At 38.3% G+C, this 18,887-nt stretch overlaps 1 protein-coding gene across 2 annotated transcripts in view; it reads right to left on the reverse strand.

Moving 5' to 3' along the window:
- Positions 1-226: 226 nt before the first annotated feature.
- The window catches only part of rab11fip2 (RAB11 family interacting protein 2), a 78,452-nt gene continuing 59,791 nt past the window's right edge, over positions 227-18,887 (reverse strand). The window contains exon 5 of one of the 2 annotated variants that reach the window (XM_033033961.1): positions 227-4,742. In XM_033033961.1, the coding sequence (XP_032889852.1) occupies positions 4,518-4,742 (225 nt within the window). In that variant the 3' untranslated portion in view covers positions 227-4,517. The remainder of the gene's footprint in view (positions 4,743-18,887) is intronic. The other variant, XM_033033963.1, reaches the window with a different exon arrangement.

The raw sequence follows: 18,887 nt of genomic DNA on the forward strand, positions 1-18,887 counted from the left end.
TTGCAATTAATGCAAATGTACAGATCATTTTGATGCACTGTTAAAAATCTGCAATCCCTTTCTAGGTTTGAAATGCATCAACCAAAAAAAACACAACGTTGTACATCTTATTGATATGCTATATTTCTTAGAAGGCCTCAAGGGATTCTTAATGTGAAGAGCAAATAAATATAATCAATACTTTCCAGATTTTACTCTCCTGATAAAACAAGGAAAACAGACCATGTTATATTTAATAAACTTTATTGAACATATGAAACATGCAGCATTTGGTTTCTAGCAATGATAATTTACAAGTAGGTACAGAAATATGATGTTATGAAAGATATGCTTTGTCACAACTTGCAATGTAAATGTAATTATACTCCGTTCCATTAAACCATTAATACATTCAGTACTTTTTTCAACCCACTAATATTTCTAAACATACAATCAATTTGAAAGCCATTCATAAACATATTTTAATAATAAAGTACATGCTACACCAAGCCATGTGCAGCCATTTGTAGTTTATTTACAACAACAAATATGGAATATTAAATGTAAAAAATACTGCTGATTGCAAACAACATGCTGATTGCCATCTCCTTTTTATTTGCCATAAATACATGAGATTCACTATGACTACCAACTTTTTTCACTTAAAATGGATTCATACAATTTATAACTTGAAGATATTTCCACTAAAAAAAATCTCTTGCATGTCATGCCTAAGTGCATGTAAAAGCATTAAAAAGAATACCTGGTATAATACATTCTGAGTTATGTGTATAAACTTAGTATTAATGTTCAAAATTTAATCGTCACTTCAGAAATTGTTTTTCATATTATATTTGATATTACTGCGTAGCATTGCAATTTGAAGCTGCATAGATGCCCATATTTTACATGCAGTATATTATAGTTGTGTCAAATGGATTAGAATGAATCGTAAAACAAATTGGAAGCAACTTTGACATACTTGTATGATTTATTGTTTTTGCATCACCAAGCATTAAAAACCCAGATTCACGAATAAGCAAAATTTTACAAAAACCTGCGCATGACTTGCACAAATCTGTACCATGACCTGGAAATGAAAATGCGGGGAAAAAATATCTGTATAATATACTAGGTCATTGGGCAAAGTCAGTACTCGAATAGATATATTTTTAAAATCAGACAAGAAGAGATAAATTACAAAAAAGTGTTAGAATCTTACAGGTAAGTTGGTTTTCTGGTTTTCATCTATAGTAGGCTGATACTTCAGCTGCACCAATTTACATACTTTTAAAGAAACTGTCTTACCAAAGAAAGAAATTGTAATGAATGTTCATTGGAGAGTAAGTGTTTAAAAAAAAAAAAAGAAACTAGAAAAAGAAAGGAAACTTCTGAAGTTTACAAAGAATGATCTAATCTCCAGACACTAAGGCAGTTGCATCATTTTCAATGCACAGTACCAAGCACAATACTGGAGTATATGGTTAGATGCTAACAATTTAGAATAATCAACAGAATGCCAGGAGGAAACCCAGTGATGCCCAAGTATTACTGCAGATTGAATACTAACTTTAAATGAAACTGGAAGATTTGGCAACATTTCGTAAACCTCTCACAGATTTTTTTTTAATCTGATTTTTGTCCAACTATATAATTTATTGCTAATGAAGAGTTCTTGGATGAGTCGGTAATTTTAGTTATCAAGGCCTTAACTCTACAGTAGACAAAATGTAGGCTGTATTATTAAAAACTTGGTAACCTAAAATGTTTAATTTCATCCAAATCCTCATCTGTATTTCTGTGCCAGGCTATTAAAAAAAGTTAAAATCTCCCACAACGGTTAATCAATGAGACAAATAAACTGCCTTGGGGTTAGAATACAATATTGTAGTGGTAAAGATTATATTTATTCATTGCAAAGCATAAATATGCAAAACATTCTAGCACCAGTGCATAAACCTTTTCCAGTCGCACAATACAATTCTTTTGCTACTATTTCCCAAACTAATAAAAAAGAGGAATAGGCAGTTATAAGGGCAAGAATACTTTCCATCATAAAATGATTCGACTGGAATGCAAAATCACATTTGAAGTAGATAATAAACTGGTCACGATAGAGCAAAAATGTGCAAAGTAAAATATAATGGCACAAGATTACAAAACAATATATTGAGTATATTAACTTTTCAATTGTAAAAACTGCATGGTGACATGTCTACTAGTCAGAATGTAATATACAAGTACATAATGTGGTCGACTCAGTGTTTTTTATATAAATGTAGATAATTCAGTGCTTGTGAATGTTACACTATCCATAAGATTTGGCATTATTAAAGACTAAGCAAACAATTGCACCACTGAGGGGCCCTTTTCTGTGCAAAGTTTCAAATACCATTGTGTAAAATGAAGTAGGGATTGTACTACACTGGAAACTCCTACTACAAATGGCATGCCGATTACTTCAACTCCCTAATAGGCAGGTATCCTAGAGTTCAATGCAAACATTCTCCTCAAATGTGCATATTATTATCATGCAGTGCTTTCTGTACCTTTTGCAACTTTTGTTAATTTTCACTGTATTTTGTATTTATAAACAGTTAATAAAAAAGTTTGTGCTAAATATTTGTACTGGTTTGCATCTAAATTACAGTTATCGAACAAGTACCTTTAAGAGTTAAAGAACAAAGTAAAACACATAGGTGATATTTTTGTGAAACATTAAAAAATTGCAGGTGCACCATTTAACGTTTTTTTGTTGTTGCAATATTTCATTTACAAAAGTGCAAAAGCAATATTGGCACACAGCTTTTACAGATATATATATATAAAAATAACGGTAGATGTAATTATCCAAAGCAAGCAGCGTTACTCAACTGAGTCATTGGGGGTCCTTTCTCAAGTAGCTGAGCAAATAATCTGGCTATGTTAGATTGCACCCATACCCCAAAACCTTTCGATGTTGTTCTAAATGAATGATTATGGAGAAACACTCAAATTGGTATTTTTCATATGTAACACAGACCATGCATCTGAAGATGTTCATTGGGCCACAAGACAGTAATTCCTAAGCAAAACTTCAAAATATATAGCTTTCAATAGTCTCTTGAATAACTCGAGATTTAAGAATATGTAGACAAATAAGTATTTTTTGGATTATGGCTTATGGTTCTACTTAAAATGCACCTGAAAACCATGTATAATTTGGTATGAACTGCACAACTTTTGTTCCATACTATCAACTATCAATCCTAAGGTTTGGCATTCTTTATTAAAGACAAAGTAATCAATTGCACCATTGAAGGACCTGCTTTCCGTGCAACATCTCAGGTACCGTTGTATAAAAATGAAGCAATATGTCAGAATAGAATTGACTGAACTATGAACGCAATTCAATGCAAGATGGCAGTAAAATGTTTGAGTATGGGGATGGAAGGACAACTGGCGGTTTATAGTTTTCTTTCTTCAGCGTTGTACTGTCATTTTTACATTGATATTTGCCCAAACTTTTCACCAATACACAGATGGCATTTTAACTGGAATCTTATCACAGAAGCCAATGTTTTAATTGTTGCGTTTATATTAACATGTTTTGGAAAATTAATGTCATTGTATTTCTTCAATGCATTTTTCAGGACAAAATGAAGCTCAAAATGATAGTAGAAAATACTGGATTTGCAATGCAGTATTAAGCAAATCAGGTGGACGTGCAAGTGAAAATGAGCTCCAAAAAATGAGCCCTGTTTTTCTCTGTAAGAACAGGAAGATTTCAAATGCAATCAATAATCAACTATTAAAAAGTGACTGGTATTGACACTGTCCAATTTACTAACATGAGCTCAAATACATTAAAACGTAACTTCATTTTAAAGGCAATATAACTCACACCACTAAACGCACCTTCCTTTCACAATTAAATGCATCAGACCCTTCTCCTAAACACGCACACACAACAGATAATCAAGTATGAAGGGATAGCTTTTGGCATCAAATGATGTATTGACATTTTGCTTCAAAAGATTCAAGTGAATGGCTTTCATAATGTAATAGAATTTGTTGTGCAAATACTAACATTCCCCAAAATGAATGCAAGACCCTTCTCAGAGTTATGCAAACAGCATTGTAACTATTTAATTGCCTAACCATTTACAATGAGACTAACTTCATTTTAGATTACTAGTTCATTCCATTGTCACTACATTCTACAGTTAAATAAAAAAATAAATCTGAGATCAGCATGAGATAGGCAAAACAAGGACTGCCATGATCGATCTGAGCAAATTCATATAACGTCCTATTAGTATCTCCTCACCGATACATGAAGTGAACTAATTTAAAAACAAAGAAAGTTCATGTTTAATTTAGCCTAATTCCTAAGTGATTCTATTCATCTTGGCAGCAAACATTCAACACTCACGATAGAACATTCACAGCATCGCTGCTCTACAAATTCTTTACCAGTTTACAGATTATGCAAGTACCTTCAGAGTTGATTTGACAGACACCAAATATATTTTGTGAATCCCAAAATATTAATTGGTTCAATTGTTTTTTGAAAGCTTTCCAGCTTTTCTAGATGGTTCATATGGTACTCGAAGAATGCTGGGAGTTTCCTCCATTACTCGTACAAGGAGGTTATCAATGTAGTCCTCAAGTTCTCGGATCTGGCTGTCCTTCCTTTTGACAAGTTCTTTGTGTTTCATCAATTCATAGATCAGTTCATCGTAGGATAAGTTACGATATGCTGTGGTGATGAGTCTGGGATCCTGAAACCAGAAACTAACATTAGGTTGCATACATTTTCACTTTCCTGATTAAGGCTTTTGGTTTAAACCTAAAAATAAAATGTATACATAATTTAAAACATGTGGTGGAGTCACTATCTTGAAACACGTAAAAAGGTAATTTACCCAAAAGTTGCTGCAACATAAGAGGCCTGTTTTCTCAGCAGCCAAAAACCTCATTTCTTTCCTTTCCATTATCATGAAAAGATCATTTATCTGTAATGTTAATTCTTTCTTTCACTGCAGCTTCTGCCTGACCCAATTATTTACAGCATTGTTTTAATTTTAAAATGTCAGCATCTGTAGTAATGAATGGCAGTATCTTATTTGGATATACAGATTGAGCACTAGGTATAATTCAATATTTTAAAAACTGAAATGATCTTATATATTCTGTTTTGCAGAAGTACATTTAATGGGCAGGAACAATAAAGATTGTTTTTTTCTCTCTTAATTGAACTAGAAATATCAAAATGAAAATAGGCAAAGTAAACTTGCAAAATGATCACATTGGAATCAATATCCCCAAATATATTTGCTTTGTGGCAGCTCCCGGAGCGCCGATCCCAGGCGGAGAGGCAGTGAATCTGGCCGGCCGCCGCGAGGACTATTGGGAGCCGGCCCAGGCATTTCCTGAGAACGTGCACGGCTGGCGGCATTGCCATGCTGCAGCACCCCAGCGCTGCTGGTAATAGCACCAGCGCCTTCTGCTGGTGGCGCTTGGGGCTTGCTGGCGCTAGACTGCAGGTGCAGTACCCGCCACGGCCGCGGAGGGCGATCTTACCGACTTCCGGGATGCAGCAGTCACTCCTTCCACAGCTCCCCCGCCCCACCGGAGGAATTCGGGAGCTGCCGGAGTGACATCATCAGTGCACGCCGTCCGCAGCGCGTCAACGCGCCTGTCGACGGACAGCACGTTGACGTCATTAGGTTGCGCCGTCCACAACGCGTCAGCGCGCCTGCCGACGGCCAGCACGTTGACGTCATCCTGACGCGCCATCCACAGCGCGTCAACGCGCCTACCGAGGGCCCTGATGTCGCGATGGAGGCGTCGGTGAGTTGCAAGTGGATGTAGGCCGGCAGCAGATGCAGGTAGGTGTACTCGAGCATTAGGCACGGCATGTGCCCATCCAGGAACATGACCAAAGGTACACAAAATTGCTGGGGAAACTCAGCGGGTGCAGCAGCATCTATGGAGCGAAGGAAATAGGCGACGTTTCGGGCCGAAACCCTTCTTCGTTTAGGAGGCTTGATGGTCGTCGGTCATCTAGGCCCTCCATATGAAGGAGCCTGGCAGCACGCTCCATCCTGCTGAGCCCGTAAATCTGGAGCAGGAGCTCCTTAAGGCCGTGGTATTCCTTGGTGGCCGGGGGGGGGGGGGGGGGGGGGGGGGGGGGGGGGGGGGGGCTGCGAGGAAGTCTGAGACCTCTCTGGCCGTGTCCTGGTTGAGGGCCCCCACCAGGTAATAGAAATGTAATGCCCCGCAGGTTGAATTAGGCCTCCGCCTGCTGAAACCAGATGTACGTCCGGGCGGTCCAGAAGGTGGGTAACTTCACCGAGACCGCATCGAGAGACAGGGCCGGATCAGCCTTTGAGGTGGAAGGACGGGCGGTTGTCTCCATCATGACGATAATGGAGCGTCAGGGGTCACCAATGTGGGGCGTAAGTCCCAAAATGAAAGCGAGGAGCCAGGTGTTTCGGGAGGTACCTTTTATTATATCCTTCTTGGAGTCCGCAAGAGGAAGATGGCACCCAAACCCTTGCCTTTTATCCCTCTAGCTAAGGGCCGTCTCTGGACCCAACCATTCCAGTGCCGAGGGGTTTGATAGTTGGGATGGCCTGACTCTTGGGAGCCGCCACAGCTTCACCCTTATTAGCTATATTTTGTATGAATGACTTGTTCATGAATCCTTGATTAATACTTGCATGTTTCACTGAGGTGAGGGGAGAAAATGGAATTAAAAGATTAATGAGTGAATTATTATTGAGAAATAACATGGTGATATTGCAATTCAGCATCAAGGATTTCTGGATCAGGAAAAAAATGGATCTGATTCTGGCCAAAATTAAATCTTGCCAAACATCTTCAATATTTTCATTAAAGGACAAGCCCAAGTGCACTTATGCGATCTGTCTATTTTTTCCACACATACCAAGATATCAGCAGCAGAGTATGAATCTTAAAAGGCACATGAAACAGAAACATAGAAAATAGGTGCAGGAGTAGGCCATTCGGCCCTTCGAGCCTGCACCGCCATTCAATATGATCATGGCTGATCATCCAACTCAGTATCCTGTACCTGCCTTCTCTCCATACCCCCTGATCCCTTTAGCCACAAGGGCCACATCGAACTCCCTCTTAAATATAGCCAATGAACTGGCCTCAACTACCTTCTGTGGCAGAGAATTCCAGACATTCACCACTCTCTGTGTGAAAAATGTTTTTTTCATCTCGGTCCTAAAAGATTTTCCCCTTATCCTTAAACTGTGACCCCTTGTTCTGGACTTCCCCAACATCGGGAACAATCTTCCTGCATCTAGCCTGTCCAACCCCTTAAGAATTTTGTAAGTTTCTATAAGATCCCTCCTCAATCTTCTAAATTCTGGCAAGTACAAGCCGAGTCTATCCAGTCTTTCTTCATATGAAAGTCCTGACATCCCAGGAATCAGTCTGGTGAACCTTCTCTGTACTCCCTCTATGGCAAGAATGTCTTTCCCAGATTAGGAGACCAAAACTGTACGCAATACTCCAGGTGTGGTCTCACCAAGACCCTGTACAACTGCAGTAGAACCTCCCTGTTCCTATACTCAAATCCTTTTGCTATGAATGCTAACATACCATTCGCTTTTTTCACTGCCTGCTGCACCTGCATGCCTACTTTCAATGACTGGTGTACCATGACACCCAGGTCTCGTTGCATCTCCCCTTTTCCTAATCGGCCACCATTCAGATAATAGTCTACTTTCCTGTTTTTGCCACCAAAGTGGATAACCTCACATTTATCAACATTATACTGCATCTGCCATGCATTTGCCCACTCACCCAGCCCTATTCAAGTCACCTTGAAAAAGTAAATTTTCTTTGCGGACTAAATTTCATAGGGTCAGGCCAGCATCAGGGCTAGTTTGGGATTGTCGTGCATGAGTGAGGAGGTTTTGAAGGTGCGGGCTGTGGTCTGCAAACAATTTCTTGACTGCATAATGTTAGAATCTTGAGCTCAGCAGCAATTTTAGATCTAAATGTTTTAAGACATAGTTTTTTTAAAGTGTTCTAGTTTAATTTAAAAATAAACTGTGGAATTGTTTTGTTACATTCGTTACCATCAAATCACTAACTCTGCAGAATGAGAAGATGTCGCTCTATATCACAAGGTCCACTTGACCACTGCTTTCAATTATGCTATTTAATAAGCAAAAAATGAAATGGCACCCATTATATTTTTACAAATAATCTCCAATAGCTTTAAATCTTTTCACAAAGAAATATGGCTAATTCAATTATCAAAGGGAAAACAATATTAAAAAAAAAAATTAAATGCAAGTTCAACTCAAGGTATATATTTAATTAAATTTATCAGCATCCTAAATAGATTATCCTTGCTCAAAGCATTTCTTGTTCCTTTAACCTAATTTATATTGATCTTTGGCCACCAGCTGTCATAACTGGCCTCCCACAGTTAGTAGCCAGATCAATCCAAACTTTTACTGACTGCTGGTTAAGATAAATTAGTTAAATTAAAAGTTAAAGGGAAATGAACTTTATTTAAAAACAATGCATAATGCCTACCAATGACAATGCCCACACTATTACCTGGGTTGCGTTCTGAAATAGTTATTCTGCCTTATATTATGTTATGGCATATCTTAGTACTTCAAAACCACCCTGGCCTCAACCCCTCCCATCTTTGTAACCTCCAACCCCCATCCTCCCAGCTCTATAAATCCCCTCACTCGTATTTCTCCTGTTTTAGCTGATTTTGCATCCCCAACTTTCATTGACGTGATTCTGAAGCATTGATCTGTTCCAAATTTGGATGATAATTTGCTTATTATGAACATTATATGCCTCTACCAAGTATTAGGCTACAATCTTAATGGGACTCAGATTCCAAAACAATAACATAATATCTTAGATTAGGACCACAAAGGCAAAGAGTGTGTCAGGAAGTTAAATGGTCTGTGCTGATCCGAATCATGGCCTGATGAAATCATTCAACGGTCCATCTCTGGTACTCAATTGGATTGGATGCAGAGGTCCCATCTGGCTGGCCTTTTGCATAGTGGAGTCTAGCAATATCGTCCCGATGGCAAAGTTGAGACTTGGCTTTGTCCTAGAGTTGTGCAGCAAAGAAACAGGCCCTTTAACTCACCAGGTCCATGCTGATCTTTTTGACCATCTAACAAATTCCATCTGCTTGTATTAGGACCAAATCCTTCTACACCTTACCCATTCAACTGGTTGGATCTTTTTTGCCTCTTAAAAGCAGTAATTTTATTCACTCCACCACATCTTTTGGCAGCAAGTTCCAGATATCAACAAATCTGTGCAAAAACAATCTAGCCTCAATATCTTCTACATACCTCATTCCTGTCACTCTACGCCTATGCCTTCTTGTTTCTAACACCCCCACGATGCGAACACGATTTTACTATGTGCACCATCATTTTATATACCTCTCTCTGATTACCCCTCAGTTTCCTGTGCTCCAAGAAAAATCAGCCCTGTCTCCCTAACCTTTTCCTATAATTCATATTCTCAACCCAGGGAATGTCCATTAGCAGTTGAAATAGTTGCCATTTACATTAAATGTATCAGACACTGATATTTAAGAACCACTAAACTTTAGATGCTTTAACAAAGTTCCCAAAACCATAATTAAAACAAATTAAATAAATAATTTAAATAACAAGTAATCCACTTTCCTGTTGGATTCCTAATCTTTTGACATAGTCATCGTATTGTCATACAATTGCCTTTCAAGTCAATGGGGTTTTATACATTTCACCAGGTCTGGCCAGGGGTGGAATTCAAGTGACACTCCCAGATAATACTGGGGATTTCCAGTAAGCCAGATTCATCACCAAATTCAATGCGGAATCTAGTGATGGAGTAAACTGAGTAATACAATTAAAGAGCAGAATGTATATCTGGGAAATAAGCAAATGCAGACAACTTCAAGAAGTATTTCAATTGCCTGAATGCTGGTAGTTTCAATTGCAACAGTCAGTAAAGTTAGCAAGCTTCAGTCTAATGAAACTCTTTCTTTAATATAAATTAAGTTGAAATTGATTGTGTTGTTTCATGAAGAACCAGGAATGGATACATTCCTTTGTGCTGTCCAATTCTTTAACTTCAGAATTCTATCAACCACATATGAACAGTCATTAACACAGGTATAGTATCGCCACAGAGAAGAGTTACAGTGAGGTGGTCTTGCTATGATACAGGCAGGAAGTAAATGGGTGAGCACCAGGAAAGGGAGTAGCAGAAAGTGCAGGAATTCCTGGGTCCTTTCCCTTTGACACCAGGTACGCTCCTTCGAGTGCTGTTGTTACGCAAGGACCAGTCAGGGGAGAGCAGCAGTAGTGGCAGTGGTTCAGCCTGAGGTATCGAGCCTGGCTTTGAGGTGTAGTGGAAAAGGGAAAAGTCAGACAGAGCTATATAGTGATAAGAGACTCATTAGTTAGGGGCACATACAGAAGATTCTATGGCAGCAACAAGACTCCAGGATGGTGTTGCCTCCCTGGTGCCAGGGCCCAGGATGTCTTCGAGCAGTTGCAGAACATTCTCAAGGAAGGCAAGCAGCAAGAAATTATGCACGTTGACACAAATGACATAGGTAGGAAAATGGATAAGGTCCTGCAAAGTGAATATAGGGAGTTACACATAAGATTAAAAAACTGGACCCTGAGGGTAGCAATCTCTGATCACTCCTGGTGCCATGTGCTAGTGAGCCTGGAAACAGGAAGATAGGACAGATAAATGCGAGGCTCAGGATTTGGTACAGGGATTCAGCCATTGGGATCTCATCTTATCTCTTGTGGTCATGTACAAGAGGAACAGGTTGTATCTGAACTGGAGGAGGACCTGTATTCCTACAGGGAGGCTCGCCAGTGTTACTCTGGAGGGTTTAAACTAGAGAGGCAGAGGGGTGGGAACCAAAGTAGTAGGCCAGAAATTGGAAGGGATGATGGGAAAGCAGAGGTTATGACCAGTAAATCTCAAACAAAGCCAGGCATGGAGAGGTGAAGGAATATTGTGACACTGATGGGCTGAAGTGTGTTTATTTCAATGCAAGGAGTATTGTGGAGAACGCAGATGAATTTAAAACCTGGTTCAGTGATTGGGACTATGATGTTATGGCCATCGTGTAAACGTGGTTGTGGAAGAGACAGGACTAGCAGTTCTGGGATTGCAATGTTTCAGACTCGATCTAAAGCGAGGCAAAAAGAGGTGGAGGTGTTGCACTGCTGATCAGGGACACTGCTATGGCCCTTGGAGGACAAACTGGAGGGTTTGTTTGCTGAGGCGGTCTGGATGGTGCTAATAGTGTCTTTGAGGAATATAAAGGAGGAAAGAACTCAAGCGGGCGATTAGAAGTTTTTTATACCTATATTAAAAACAAGAGGATAACCAGGGAGAAGGTAGGACCACTCAAGGATAAAGGAGCAAATTTGTGCCTGGAGTCTGCGGATATAGGCAAGGTACTAAACAAGTACAGGCATCTGTCTTCACCAAGGACATGGAGGACAGCGAGATCAGTGTGGAGAATACTAGGGCAGTTTGAGATTAAGGAGTGATGTTAAGGCTTTTGAAGAGCATTAAGGTTGAAAAAACCCCCAGGACCTGAAGGGAATTATCCCACTTATTGAGAGAAGCAAAAGAGTAGATTGTGGGAGGCTTGATGAAGATCTTTGCTTCCACGGAATTATAGGCGGCAAGCTTCATACCAGTGGTAGGAAAGCTACGGGTGAGGATTCTTCAGGATAGGATTTACTCCCATTTGGAAGCCAATGGGTTAAATAAAGGACAGCTTTGTAAACGCCAAGTCATGTCTTACTAAGTTGATTGAGGTTTTACAGGAGGTGATGAAGGTGAATGATGAGGCTAGAGCAGTGGATGTTATCTACATAAATTTTAGTAAAGCATTTGATAAAGTCTCCCATGGTAGGCTGATCCAGAAGATTAAGATGCATGGGATTAACAATGACTTGGTCATTGGATTCAGAACTTGCTTACGGATAGAAAACGTGTGATTGTGATGGAAGAACAATATTCAGGCTGGAGGTCTGTGACCAGTGGAGTGATGGTGGAACCTCTGCTGTTTGTGAAATATATAAATGATATGGATGACATCACCTGTTAGTAAGTTTGCAGATGACACCAAGACTGCTGGGATCATGGACAGTGAGGAAGATTGCTGAGTTAATGTCAAATAACGGCATGACTTTTAACAACATTGATGATGTACAGAGAGATCTTGGGGTCTAAGACCATGACTCTGGAAGTCACAACACAAGTAGATTGTGTGGTAATTAAGGTATACGGTATGCTTGCGTTCATGGGTTGGGGCAGTGAGTTAGGAAGTCATGATGCAGCTTTATAGGACTTTGGTTAGGCCGCAATGGGAGTATTGTGTGCAGTTCTGGTCACCCATTATAGGAAGGATGTGGAAGGTTTGGAAAGGGTATGGTGGAGGCTTACCAGAATGATGCCTGGATTAGGGGGTATTAGCCTCAGGGAGAGGATGGACAGACTTGGATTGCTTTCTCTGGATCGCCAGAGGTTGCGGGGAAACGCAATAGAAATATAGAAAATTATGAGAGGCATATATAGGCTGGATAGTCAGAATCTTTTTCCCAGGTTGCAAAAAAATCAAATACTAGAGGGCTCAGCATACACAGCTAGAAGTTTCTAGAAACTGCAGATTGAGATAAATTGATGCAAAAGAATGCTATTTGCAACCAAAATGTTATTCTTTCAATACTTCTCAACATAATGAATACCATTTAATAATTACAGATGTATTGTGATTATTAAAAATAAAATTAGAAAATACGGCTCTGCTTGCAACTGTTACAAGCTAATTTATATCGAAAAACCCAACATAAATTTCTCAATTATGAGAAAACCTTTTTGGAAAAAATTAAATTATTTCATTTGTAAGGTATGTCAAACAACAGAACATGGTATCTGAAGGAGTTTGAACCAGTCAGATAAGGAAGATATGGCATCCAGTGATCTTCTCATTATCGTTCTAATGAGCAACTTTGCTCTGGGAATATTCGTATAGTTACTTTCACATCTTTCTTTTTACTCCCTCGTCTGACTTTTCATATTTAATTAGGTATTAAGGAGTTCTCACTGCTCTCCACTGGCTGTCCCTCCCGTTTAAAGACTGCATTTTGGAGACAGATACTGAAGCTTGTACAGAGATGGCAGCTGATCCAATTATTATTCACACACCTAGCACAAAGCCTCTTCAGTACCTAATGATGGGGAACAGAAGACAAATCTATCCTGAAACCTGTATGGACACCACATAAATTATGTATAGATTGAATCAATGAAGATTCTTAAATGAAAGAATGGTGTGGAGCCAACTTGGCACACTTCCATGCAGACAATTTTCTAGTATCCTCTTGCCTTTAAAATAACATCTTCATTAAAAATTAATTAAATACACTATATTTGAACTAATCAAACAGTCAAATCATTTTATATTTAATAACAAAAATAGAACTTAAAAGTCATTAAAATAAACTTGAAACAGTTCAAATCTGGATTTCCATAGTCAGAACATTTTGTCATTATCTTATGAGGAAATTACATTTAATGTGACTAGATTATAGTTTAGAACAACATTTCTAATTAATGAATGCCTACTCTTTTGGTGAGCAGCTTGTTTAAGATCCTCAAAATAGTTATGTTGACAGATCCTTTGATAGGCAGTTCATTCATTTGAATCTCATTACCAAATACAATTTAAAATTGACTTTCATTTCCACCAGCCCTTTTCCAGGCAATAACTTGATTCTTCCAAAAAGAAATTAACACCCATTGCCATTTCTTTATAGTTGGCAGCACTCATTCAAAATTACTCTTTAATTGTCAATGGTTTCTTCCCCAAAAGTTCAAAGAATATATATGGCCCTTGCCGACCAAGATGACCTATTACACTCTCTAAATCCCTCTAAACCTTTCCTTGGGCATTTTGGGGCATTCACCATATCTCATGATCTTAGACACCTCTATAAGACCATCCCTCATCCTCCTGCGCTCCATGGTATGTAGTCCTGGCCTGACCAACCTCTCCCTATAGCTCATACCCTCAAGTCCTGGCAACATCCTCGTAAATCTTTTCTGCACTTTTTTCCAGCTTAATTTTTCTACTAATGTGACTAAAATACAGTATTATTATAATAAAATCAAGATACAAAAATAGAGAGTACAATCTAAATGTCAATCAAGGAACTACTTTGTGAATGCTGTCTGTGGTATAAACATACTGGCTGCAGGGCAATCATTAATGCAAGATGTTACAACAGAATTTTGATTCAAGTGTAATTAGAGTGCAAAGATCACAAAAAAGACAAAGTGCTGGAATAACTTTGAAAGGCAGGAAGCATCTCTGGAGGACATGGAGAGGTTTCAGGTTGGGATCTTTAAGACACAATCTGAAGAATGGTTCTGATCCAAAATGTCACCCTTTTACACCCTCCAGAGATGCTCCTTGATCCAAAGTTGCTGCCTGACCCGATGAGTTACACCAACAGCTTTTTTTTTTTTTAATAAAGAAATTATGCTTGGATCATGAATTCTATATAAAAGAGTAGATTGGAATGGAAGTCGAAAATTCGTAACCAGTTCATGATAAATCATTGATGGATTAATCCAAGATTTGTAATGAGAAACTAGGAGAAAACAGGATAAATTAGAGCCTTTCAACAATTATATACATAAAGGAATCTTCAATGAATGGGACAATTACAGGTCAAATTCCCAAATATTTCAAAAATCACAGCAAAATTGCGATCTTACAAGAAGTCCAGTTTGCATCTTTTATAGAAATTTTAATCAGTTGCAAATTAATTGCATAAACAAAATTTCCAATTACTATGATATGATTGTGGACTAACATCTGTGCCCCCTATTGCTTGTTGACATACCCATACATACTTCACTTGGAGCAGATCATGTTTGACCCAGCCCATGCCTCATGCTGTCTGTCACCCCATCACCTGTACAATCCTCACCAACTACTATGGTCTTGCAAGCCTAATCAATCCAGAGGCCTAAGAGCCATGGCCATCCTGCAATGTGGAGTGCTCTATAAAAGTTAACTAGATGATGAAGCCTGTTAGTGGTGGTACTGCTACCTATTATTATTAATAACAACACATTATTAAAACCCGACAGCCTTAGTTTCTTATCACTGGATATTTAAAAGTAGTTGGAATAGATAAAAGTAGTAATTACTCAGAGTAATTAAATGCTTAAAAAAAATGACAAGCACACATTTAATTGTAGTCTAGAAAGTATACTGACTGATTGCATCGTGGCCTGGTATGACAATTTGAATGCAGAGGTATGCAAGCGGTTGCAGAGAGTGGTGGACTCAGCCCAGTCCATCATGGGCACAACCCTCCCTGCCATCACAGTGTCTACATGAGGCACTGCTTCAAGACAGCACCCATTATCAAGGATCCCTACCATCCGGGCCATGCCCACTTGTCATGGTTACCATCTGGCAGGAGGTACAGGAGTCCAAAGTTGAATACTATCAGGTTCAGGAACAGCTACTTACCTACAGCTATCAAGTTCTTGAATCAGACCAGCATGCACCAAATCCTACCTTGATCACAGAACACTATCGTAGACTCAGAAATGATGTATAATTTATGTCCAATGTATTTTTGTGTTTGAGTCTACATGTCTATCTTGCTGCTGCTGTACGTGTGTATTTGCCAATAAACTCGACTGAAACTAATGTAAATTAGAACCAACTAAAACAAGAGAAAAAATACAAATCAGGTTTTCTATCAAGATCAGTAACTTCATTCAAATGAGTAGAGCAGTACTCGATTGCATCAACAAAGCTGATAGGAAGTTGAAGCAGCAGATATAAAGTGCATGGGTTTCAGTAGTGAAGCCAGATATCAGAGTGCACCATTATCACACATTGTGGTGCGCAAGTGTATAAATCACTGACCACATAACAAACCATACATTGGCAATGATGAGCTAAGTCAAAGCTTTAGCGTTGCATTGTAGATATTGGAAGGCTCTGATGTACACAAGTCAAGATTATATATTCAAGCTCTAAAACTGATTTATCGCCCCTCCTTTCAACTGCACTATTGATGGTAGAATCTGCAACTGACTTGGTGTCTAAGGAACTGCCTAGTTAAACTCTTTTAATGATTTGGAAGGAGGCCATTCAGCTGACTACCCATCTATGGTAACAACTACATTGTGTTTTCAAACTGTGTGCGGGAATATTCTCTCAATGCCAGAGAAAATTATAAACCAAGAAAAATAAAATTAATGTAAGTTTACTGGCTATGTTAGTCAGAAATGCGATTCAAGAGTGTGGGGCCTCAAAACGTATAGAAAGACAGAGGACAGCAGGGAATTCTAGATTGTGGACTCTTGGTTGTCTTAAGGACAAGTACAAGTAGAATAAAATGAATACAATCCCAGCAAGCTGGATGATGGAAGCAGGGTGGGAATAGCATGGTTGGTTGAGTCAAAGATAGTAAAGAATGAAGAATAATGCAGGGGCGCGGCATACTGACACAGCAGTTAGCACTGCTACTACACAGGTCTGGTCACCTGGGTTCACACCAGACCTCGCTTGCTGTCTCTGGAGATTGCGCATTTCCCATGACCGTTAGCTTCCTCCTCTAGACTGCATTATTCTATATCCCAAAGTAGTATTGGCAAGTTAAATGGGTGCAGTAGATTGGTTCCAATGTAGATGGTTGGCAGGAGAATCATGGAGTTGATGGAAAAATAGTTTTTTTTCCATATTTCCTTGTAACTTATATAATAAACAGTGAGATAGTGTTATTTGAAATTTTTTTTTTTTAAAGATGGGAATGGATGAATAATGCAACAATACATTGACAATGAGCTTTTCATGATGAGATTAATGGGATATTGGGCTGTAGTTTGCAAATTCAGGAGGCAAACAAACGACGGGCTAGATTTTGTGAAGTGGCATTTGCAACATATGAAGAGTCTTGGACAAGATGAGGGAATGAGGGAAAAAGACACGTATTCAAGAGCAGGGAAAGGGCAAGCCGGGGGACTATCTTGAACTGATCAGCAACATAAAATTGGAACAAGCCACTAATACAGTAGAATGGGTGGTCCAAATTCATGCGATAAGTCTAATAACTCTATGCACTGTTTGATTGCAAGGGGCGAGGAAAATTTAGGGAAATGGAAGAAGAGAAGGGATGCCAGAGACATCTTTCCTTTCCAATCTGATACAAAATTTGCTTGCAATTTGTTTTTTTTAAATATATTGATGCAGAGAAGAACTTGTGCTCACTACATAATAAATGCATTTTACTCCCCCTTTCGTGGAAGAAATATGAAGTGGTGGATGACGGTTTTCCATCATTATTGTTTGAAATATGTGCAACTACAGGTTCGGCTTGATTATAGCCTTATCCAACTACTGCATAAATCTTATGCTTCTATAATCAATTGAGTGACAATGACCCAAATTCTCAAACGTCGGCAGATTTAAAAGGAGCCGGGAATTAATTTTAAACAAATTGACTACTTTAATGAAATACCAAAGGGAATCATTGTAATTTTGCTGAATAATTCAAAGTGAAAAACTTTCAATAATAAAAAACTGACATGCCCACTGGGTAAAAATTCACCCAAATACCTACATTTGAATGTATTCGAGATGGTTAATGTATCATAAGTATTAAATACTTATTTGGACAGCTAACAAATAAAGTAATGTTGGGCAGTTTCAATTGTTGGTTTTGTGCATAATTACTCCAGTAGGACAGATGATGAACCAAAATGAGAAATAATATTAATTTATGGCAGGGTGTATTCTTCAGAGCTTCACCTTCAGGCAGCTTATTGAAAGAAAAACAGAAGGCGTATTCTTCAGAAATAATCCAAGTAACAAACAAGGGACTTCTGGGATTTAAATAGACCCTAATTGTAAATTAAGAATCAGTATTCAGTGAATTCTAGAACAATTATTATTATCATTTTGTTAAAGCATCCTACAAAATACAAGATTAGTACAAATTATTGAAGGAAGAGGAATTTGAGAAATAGCAATTTTTGGGGGGAAAATAAGGAAATAATGCATTTATTTTAGTTTCAGACTTGTTCTCATGCTCTCATTTTCTTGGGTATGGATAGGAGTCATGATCAATTTGCATGAGAAGTTTAATTCATTCTTTGGCTCTCTTCTGGAGCATCAGTTAACTTTCGAAGGAACTCATTCAATTTGTAATAGCTGGTGTTTGTGACACACCAGTTTATTACCTAGACATTTTCTATTTATTTGGGATGACATGATGCAAGTTTATTAAATATAATTCAACCACTATCTCAAAACAAAATTAAGCAAGGAACGAAGATGAGAGTCAGATATAATCTAATAGATAAAAAATAAAGGCTAGTCAAATGGTGGTACCAGCATCTAAAAATTCTATCTTGAATGCATATGGTATACGCCTAATAAGATAAAATATAAAATGGATGATGATTTAAAATCATACAATTAAATTCAAAACAATCATCGTATGATTGTGCAGTGTGGAATTGATTACTACAGAACTATGTATTTACTTTTAGCCTTGAGGAAAAAAAGCTCTGGAATTCACCCCCTGAACTTCCATAATTTTCTTTCCTGAGGTGCTTCCTCAGACCTTTCTTTTTGAAGAGACTTTCATTATCAGTTCTTTAAATCTCCTTCTGTAGTTTAATTTTTTTATGACAGCTAGACAGTGAAGTGCATTGGAGTTTTTCAAAAATATTATATGTCATCACGCAATGTGAAACTTAAATACAATTATGGTTGTTTAATATGAATTGAAGTACTACTACAACAGGGTAGTCAGTCTAAGCAATGTCTTAAA

The sequence above is a fragment of the Amblyraja radiata genome, chromosome 15 (assembly GCF_010909765.2).
Source record: "Amblyraja radiata isolate CabotCenter1 chromosome 15, sAmbRad1.1.pri, whole genome shotgun sequence".
NCBI classification, from domain to species: Eukaryota; Metazoa; Chordata; class Chondrichthyes; order Rajiformes; family Rajidae; genus Amblyraja; species Amblyraja radiata.